The sequence below is a fragment of the Haliotis cracherodii genome, unplaced genomic scaffold (assembly GCF_022045235.1).
Source record: "Haliotis cracherodii isolate W230 unplaced genomic scaffold, xgHalCrac1.p SCAF_6, whole genome shotgun sequence".
NCBI classification, from domain to species: Eukaryota; Metazoa; Mollusca; class Gastropoda; order Lepetellida; family Haliotidae; genus Haliotis; species Haliotis cracherodii.
The window spans coordinates 27,992,445-28,001,652 of NW_027266319.1; the positions used below are offsets into that span (position 1 = coordinate 27,992,445).

Genomic DNA, 9,208 nt, shown 5'->3' on the forward strand with positions numbered 1-9,208 from the left:
CAAAAGTACCGCTGTGTGACGTCATACGAGACTTAATTAACGAGATATCACGATAATTACCGCGATCCACGAATCAAGTACTCCACAAGACTCATATTTTTTTATACAGAACCTTTTCTGCTCTGCTGTTTTCATGGAATCAGGAAAAATAGACTTGGTTTAGTTTCATCTCGACTTAACTGGGCTTATAGTAAAAAATATTTTGAAAATATTTATAAATTCCATTGTCATGGCGCAGGACAACACAAGCGTGGGCGCCACCAAGAGGACTGTAGACATCACTTCCCTACACCACTTTAGTAGCCCTCTTCGGCTGTCTTGAACCTTAATTTACGTCATAAACTAACACACTCCATCACAAAGGAGTTTCCTTATTAAATATTCCCAATTTACATAATACATACAAAACTAGAATGCAGCTGGTTCTGTATCAAATGTTTGTTTGTTTGTTTGGTTGTTGTTGTTTTTGTTAAACACACACTCAGCAATATTCCAGTTATATGACGGCAGTCTGTAAAAAATCGAGTCTGAACTATAGCTGAGTCTGAGCTATATGACGATGGCCTCTGTATAATCGAGTCTGGACCAGACAATCCAGTGATTGACATCATGAGCATCGATCAACGCAATTGGGAGCGATAACATGCATCAACCAAGTCAGCGAGCCTGACCACCCGATCCCGTTAGTCGCCTCTAACGACAAGCATAGTCGCCTTTTACGGCAAGTATGGGTTGCTGAGTGAGTGAATGAGTTGGGTTTAACGCCGCTTTTAACATTATTCCAGTTATATCGCGGCGTGTCATGTGGGAGGAAAGTCCGAAGTGATGCAGGTCTCAGATGTTTACAACTTCGGTGAAACCCACGAGCAGGGGTATGATGCTGACAAACCTAAAAACATAAACTGGGATTCGAACCCACAATTATAGGTTTCTGGCGTGCCCAAGGGACGCAACTCTGCACAGCGGAAAAAAGACGTACAGATAAAACATTTAGCACATTGCGAATAAACGTATATGAAATAAGTGATATAATAAAGTCTCTTCCTTTGAATAAAGCTTCGGGCCCAGATGGCATAAGTCATAAAATTCTGAAACATACTGTAGCATCTTTAAGTGAAGTCTTATGTCTATTATTCAATATCTCATTGAGAACACGTACATATCCAATCCAACGGAAATTAGCTCATGTTATGCCACTATTCAAAAAAAGTGACCCAACACTATCCTCAAATTATAGACCAATATCTTTGATAAGCTGTATCGGGAAAGTATTCGAACGAGTTGTGTTCAAGCACTTGCACAATTATTTTCATGAGAAATCGTTGATATACAAATACCAATAAGGATTCTAAGATGGTCACTCGACCGTCCACCAACTGGTGGAATTATATAATCAAGTGTGTAAAGCAGTTGATAACAAAGAGTTCTATTGTATGGTATTCTGCGATATTTCTAAAGCATTAGATAGAGTAAGCCATGTATGGCACAGTGGGCTTATATATAAATTGTCATGTTATGGTATTACGATGAATTACTAGAGTGGCTGGCTGATAACGTAGCAGCTCGCAAACAATCTGTATTTTTAAATGGAACATTGTCTGACACTGAACAGTTAAAAGCTGGTGTGCCACAGGGGTCGGTACTAGGCCCTTTCTTGTTCCTTGTGTACAGCAATGATATTACTGACAGATTAAACTGTGCAACAAGATTATTTGCCGATGACACATCCCTGGGGATATCATCTAATAACATTGAACATATAGAAACTACTATGAATAGCAATTTAAACAAAATTAATGAATGGGCTCAAGACTGGTTATTTCTATATAATCCGAGCAAAACAAAATCAATTCTCGTCTCCACAATAAAGCCGCAGAGAACTTTGAAATTATTTTTGGATGATCAAAACATTGAAAATGTTAAAACACACAAACACCTGGGTGTTATATTGTGGTCATCAGGCAATTGGTCGAGTCATATTGATTCAATTATTAAAACAACATCAAAGATGATTCATTCAATGAGAAAGCTTAAGTATATGCTCAGTCGTAGTGTGTTGAATAAGATTTATGTTATGTTTATAAGACCACATGTTGAATATGCATGTGAAGTTTGGGACGGTTGTGCCAAGGAGCAGAGTGACAGATTAGAAAAACTCCAACTGGAAGCAGCAAGAATTGTTACTGGTTTATCAACCTATATTTATATTTCGAAACTTCCTGGGAGCCCCTATCAGAACGCAGGAGAAAACGTAAATTGTGTTTATTCTATAAAATGTATAACTATATGACACCTTCATACCTTAAAGATCTTGTACCTCACTCTGTCGGGACAAACATAACATACAACCTTAGAACCGCTCACAATATAACTATGCCTCTATTACGAACTAAGTTATCTGAATCCTCGTTTATACCATCCGCGACCAAATTGTGGTATACATTACCTATTCAGCAAAGGAATATTGAAACATTACCTCGATTTAAATCCAGTTTAAGAACAGATAGTCCTACAGTTCCATCATATTTCTCATATGGTTTAAGGAAAATTAACATAATACATACAAAATTAAGATATGATGACAGTGAATTAAAAAATGACTTATTTAGAAAAGGTTTAAACGAGGATCCAAAATGCCGATGTGGCAGCCCATGTGAAAATTCATATAATTTTTTCATTGAATGTCCTTTATTTAAATCAGCTAGAAACGAATTGTTGCACTCATTATTGTTAATTGTGAAAGATACTTGTGATGTACATATTGACCTGATGCAAGTTGGAAATGCAATTTTACCTAATCATGTGAACGCATTTTTATGAATGTAAATACATATATAAAGAAAACAAAAAGGTTTGAGTGAGAAGTGTGAATGTACATACGTTTCTCTATTTCTTGATTTATTAACTGTAAATAAGCATACATGTAAATCTATGGGAGAGGGCGTTCTAAGTTGTGATAACTTGTGCCCAATCCTTTTCATGAGAATAAAATATGGTTAAACTAAAAACTATGTTACTAGACAATTAGCATCACTGTATATGTTAGTGGTACAGAGCCTTCAGGTCATACTGAAGCTTGTTACATCAATAACAACAACGCATCTCAACCAGGATGTTGAAACCATGCACGGAACAGGCACGTAAACAAATGAGCTTGAATTCGTCGTATTCGGCTTAATTGCGTTTCTTGAAACCAAGGAAATGTCGCAGTAACCTAGATTTCTAGCTGCAGATGTAGGTATATATAGCCCTAGTGCAGCATCAACATCACAAACACTTCACGGTTTGCAAGAACAAGGTAAGATATATGTTTATTCACAACTCCATATACATGCTCGGGGTTTTCTCTTTATTACTCGTTGGTGATGTTTCTATGGCAAACTGCAAGTCCCGGATGTTGATTCTTTTCTCGTTTACTGATCATTAAAACATTTTCAGAAAATGCATAGTTTCAACATAAAGTATATAGAAGTATTGTGAGGATAACGCATATCAGGGAAGGGGAGTGAGTGAGTATGGTTTTACGCCGCTTTTAGAAATCTTCCAGCAAATCACGGCGGCGGACACCAGAAATGGTCTTCACACATTGTACCTATTTCGGGAATCGAACCCGGGAAGGTCGAACGCTTTAACCGCTAGGCTACCCGACCGCCCCATCAGGGAAGGAGAAAACCGTGTGTGTGTGTGTGTGTGTGTGTGTGTGTGTGTGTGTGTGTTTTCAGAGTTATTGGATCGTGAATTGTGCCTTAATTTCCATGTATCAACGAGGATTAGATTAGCAACCCTATTGCTTAATTAGGCGGTAAACAGAATGTCACCTTGAATTTGAAAAATACTCGATTTTGATATTTAAGGTCAATCTGATCTATTAAATCACAATAAACCACTTCTGATTGAAACAGTCGATTTGACGGCCGCATCGCCGCGGAAGCTTTCATTTTTAGAATAGTACATGTACTTCTTTTACAGTTATTTCGGTAGTATATCTAAATACCCATGTGTACATTTGTAGGCTACAAAATGCAAAGTTGCAGGAACTTCAATATTCAAAGGATGTGTACCAATATATTTCTACACTTCTAGAAATCTACAAAGAGAATGTATTTCTAGTTTTGAGGACAACAAAGAGCTTCAATATACGACTGTGACGCCATTTCTTTTTCGTCAGAATGTGAGATAAGACGCCATGATAGTGACGTGCGGTGTAGAACGAAACCTTTCCAAGGCTTGCTTAGTTTTCTTCAGGGTGCCTCCCTCATGTTAGCTCAGGACGTTGCCGAGCTACATGCTTTCATGTCCCTGTCATAAGTTCGAGTGAATTATTAGGCTGTAAACAAACTGCTTGAGCTTATACAGTGATATAGAGCGCCATATTCTGTTTAATGGCAGTCGTTGGCGATTCCGTGTTCCGATCGACAACCCACTCAAAACGCTGGACCCAACCCATGCCGCTTCGCCCCATAGATTTGCTAACACCAAAGAGTTTGCGTTGTATATAGTCATGGTAGAATGGAGATACACATACTGTGTTTTCAGTGTTGAGCGAGGTTACCTGTAAATTTAACCTCGCTAAATTGAACTTGGAATGCGTTCGGTTTCAAATGTTGAATTTAGCTCGTTTATCTCATAATTCAATCACTCAATCACCTAGATTGATGAAAAATGAAAAATGACAATTTAAAACAAAGTTAGCATGCTAGCAGACTCCCCACTATGTCATGTCGAGACGAATTGCACATACATGTAAATGCAAAATTGCTTAATGAATTTTAAACTATCAGTCTAATCTAAAACAGCAATCAAAGTTACCCACCGTTTATTTTTTTATTTTTTTAGAGGTGGTGGTTTGGGCTATTCACGTCAAACCAAATTCTACAGTCACAATTCCGGGTTTCTGAATTTCGAAACAGTTTGTTTACTTTCTCCGAATATATACACTTTCATTTTATAGTCACACTTTTCTCATGTAAACAAGACAGGTAGTCAGTCGAAGGCGCTACAATACGCTGTACAGAGTTGCGCCCCTTAGACGTGCCAGAAACTTATGATCGTGGGTTGGAAACCCAGATTCGCCCTGATTATCTTTCAAGGTTTGTCCGTGGATTCACCAAAGTGGTTAACGTCTAAGACCCGCATCACTTTGGGCTTTCCTCCCACTTTAAATTGACACGCCGTGATATAATTCACTCACTCCCCAAGTTAGGTTTTCTTCATTGTCGTAAAATAGATGGCTTAGATGGTAGTAAAATGTAACGCTGTTTCCCACCTCGTCTCCCTTTCCCAAACTTGAAATGACACGTATATCATATACACAATGTGTTTATATTCACAGACATCCAAAGATGACAAAACTCCTCGCCGTTGTAGCCATGGCCATGCTGTTGGTGCTGCCCTACGCCCATGCCAATGGAGGAAGTTGCTGGGCCCCTCCGTTTGTGTTCGGCTCGACGTGCAGTTCGGACACTTCCATTGCGGGAAGTACGGGTCACCGGGTCCGCTACTCCGTCAGCGTCACTGGCAATGGGGGGACACTCGTGTGCTGTGAGGCCAGAACCTGTGACACCAGAGGCTGCAGACTGAGGAGTATTGGGTGTGGTAGCTCCACCTTTGCCTCCACTGTCCCATGGGGGAACAATCTCGCCACCCCGGCTGTCAAGTGCAAGGGAACGCCTTTCGGAGCCTTCATCCGCTTTTCACACTAAGATGGGTTGACTTGCGGGGTCTTCCGTTTTACCCGCTTTGATGGGACAGGCTTTCAAGCTCATCCGACTTTGACACCGAGACACGGTGGAAACGATGTATGCTGAGTGGAAAAATCCAAGAACACTTCTTTTTAATCGAAACAAAAAGCTGAAATATTTTGTATAATGTTATACACCAAAGATGTCATATTTTATATCGGTTGTGATAATAAAATATTCGTGCTGTTAATTTCAGTTTTTGTAATAAAACAAGATGCTGGTCACAACAAGCTCCTAATAGTGATACCTCCTCTCCTATATCTCTGTCGGGGCGGTCGGGTAGCCAAGTGGTAAAAGCGTTCGCTCTTCAAGTCGAATGCCCGCTTTCGATTCCCGACATGGGTACAATGTGTGAAGCCCATTTCTGGTGTCCCCCGCTGTGATATTGCTGGACTATTGCTAAGAGCGGCATAAAACCCATCTCCCCGAGGCAAGAGAGTTAACTGACTTTAAAAGTCCATTTTCCACCCCAGTTGGCGGTATGGCTTCGTGGACATATTAGTTTCGTATTAGTTTCATATTAGTATCAACAACATTAATTGATAAACATAGAAGGTCTTAAGTGAACTGAACAAGGCTATAATGTGTAGCAATGTTCATTATACTAAATGCTTGTCGTAAGATCTGGCTACAGTGGGGATCAGTGCCTCTGGATTGACGGTGTATTCCTTTTGGGTTATTGAGGTATGAATAAAAAACCCGACGTGCAAACAAAAGCTCCTACAAAAGTTTGCATTGGTTTTTCGATTCATACCTCAATATACCGAAAATAATACCCAGTCAATCCTTATGATTAAATTCGACAACCTAAACATGTGGTATCTACAGTAGGTTAATCAAAAACAATTATATGAAACAAAGCAGACAAAATTGACGAGACTGAAAAACATTTCAGGGGTAGGAATACACACTGCCAGAGAGCCTGCACGTTTTCTTTTTCCTTTCCGACCGCCTCTGTGGTCTAGTGGTAGACCATGCGCCCAGAGAGCGGAAGATCAGGGGTTCATACCAAAAGACATAAAAATTGTGCTTGTTGTTACCCTGCCTGGCGCTCGGCATACAGGGGCTAAAACAAGGACTGGTCGGCTCGGAGTCAGTATACTGTGTCTGAGAGGGGGGTGTCTGAGTACTGCGATTCGACCACGACACCAAAATCATCAACTCGGCAGCTGTTCGCGGTGTACAATTCATGTCCTTGTCCTGTTATCGACCGCCGAGTGTAATCACGATCAACACAACACCCCACGTAACGAAAGATGTACGTACATGCACGACGCATCACAATACGAGCTGAGCGTGTATTCGGGGAACAGGTTACAGTTCATGAAAGTAGGATACCCTCACACGTGTTGTATCAGGGTTAGATACAGGTTGTGGCCGGTAACTGGATGCTGCACAGCGTTGTAGGTGCGTATTATATAGACAGTCTGTAAGTTATCAACGAGGTACATCCTTACACATACGTACACTGCCACACGCTCGTTGTAAACAACAATTCACCAACTATCACCGGGTGCTTGACAGAGACAGAGTCGATCTCGTCGCTGCTGATCTATATATAATACTGGCGTTGTGTTGACGGCGTTCATTTGTTTTGGAGCTTGGATTCTTGGCGTCAATAATGGAATTGTGAGTATTTAAATTTTATACAATGTATTCTAGTGATCATTTTTCAATTTACTAACAAAATACTTCTTAAACACACGAAACTAATAGGAAATAGTGCTACCTTTTTTTCCAAACAATGTAATGAATTTTCAAAAACATATATGTTATTTCTAGGGTCCCTAAGCATCTGTCATTCATCTTCTAACAACATGTAATCATTATAACAAAACGTCCCCTACCAAGATACGGGGTGAGTGAGTGATTTTGATTTCACGCCGCTTTTAGCAATATTCGAGCAATATCTCGGCGGGGGACACCAGAAATGGGCTTCACATATTGTACCCATATCGGGAATCGAACCCGGGTCTTCGGCGTGACGAGCGAACGCTTTAACCACTAGGCTACCCGACCGCCCCTACCAAATACGGAGACCAGTAACTTGTCCTTAACTGTTTTGTTTTAAACTTTATGCAGCTTATGATATTTCATTTTAATGTCAAATCCTATTTTTATTCATATCAGTTTAAACAATTACATGTTATCCTTCTTCTGTATAGTTTATAAATGTTCTTGTCTTGCACACTCATATTCAGCAGCTGTCAACATGAGTGCACAGAATGACCAGGAAACGGGCTTTTATTAAAGTGTAGTAAAATTTAAACACATGTTTGGTATGAGTCTTCTATAAAATATATCAGGTCAAATTGGCTTTTTTATATTTATGCTTTTATTTGCCAAATATTTTCACGGATGCGTGAAACAGTCATTTCATTTTATAGGAAATTGGGCAAATGTGATAATACACTAAACTTTAACACGAATAATGCCAAAAAACAATATTCTGGCTATCAGAACGAAATCCCCAGTCGTCTTTGACAACTTTCTCCAGGGTCGCTCTGGTGGTTTTCTGCTGACCGGTGACGATACCAACGGCTTGTCCATCACTGATGACGTCACCAATACCGGGGCGTAGATACTTGACTCCAGCAGGAATTTTCTTTCAGATAGGATGAGTCAGGGTTACCCCATTCATCGGCTCCTATTGGACTGGACCACCAGTTGTTTCTGGAAACAGTAAAGAGAGTTGGGGAACCTTATTCACCCAGCTTATCCCCTTCGAATAATGTGTTTTCACTTGGATCAAATTGCAACAGACTTTATTTCACAACAATGCATTTCTACAAGGCCCCAAGAACAACATACTTAAAGTCCCAAGCAATCCAGTTTGGGAAATATGTCCTAAATTGCATTATCCAATATGGCCACCAATTATCAACACCTCGTCAGATATTTCAGATGAGGTTCAATCTTTTGATGAAAAAATGCATGTGTTGTATTGCAAAATATCCAAACAATGTTATTCACGAGAGCTACTGAACGTTTTCGACTATTGACAAATCTCAATATTCAAGATGGACGTCGATTCAAGATGGCCGACAAGTTACCAAAGTTTGTCTTATTAGGGTTAACATCACTTTGAACATTGTTTTATGTCTCGGGGCAAAAGACAGTCCTAGCAAGTTTGTTTCAAGCCATAAAATCTCAAGCGTTCGGATTTATATCAATCTAACACTCAATGATTACATTTTCAAACAGCTATGATATCTTGCTTCACACCAATTAGCCTAAACCTAGACTGAAACTGGACGCCAACAAAGGAACATTCTCATGGCGAATTATGGAACGCGTACAACAAAATTGCTCAACACAACGAATTGCAGCATCTTAAATCAATACTGCGTCGCCCTACCCACTTGCTGTTGTTAGAGGGGCGGTCGGGCAGCCTAGTGGTTTAAGCGTTCGCTCGTCCACGCCGAAGACCCGGGTTCGATTCCCGACATGGGTACAATATGTGAAGC

General features: G+C 40.1%; 1 protein-coding gene and 1 pseudogene across 1 annotated transcript; one reads left to right on the forward strand and one right to left on the reverse strand.

The window, feature by feature from the left end:
- Window positions 1-3,199: 3,199 nt before the first annotated feature.
- Window positions 3,200-5,931, forward strand: LOC139445580 (uncharacterized). The gene is made up of 2 exons (XM_071226737.1): window positions 3,200-3,298; window positions 5,333-5,931. The coding sequence occupies exon 2, from the start codon at window positions 5,343-5,345 to the stop codon at window positions 5,700-5,702; it is 360 nt and encodes a 119-aa protein (XP_071082838.1). The 5' UTR covers window positions 3,200-3,298; window positions 5,333-5,342; the 3' UTR covers window positions 5,703-5,931.
- A 2,108-nt stretch (window positions 5,932-8,039) lies between these two features.
- LOC139444932 (uncharacterized) overlaps window positions 8,040-9,208 on the reverse strand; it is an 8,840-nt pseudogene continuing 7,671 nt past the window's right edge.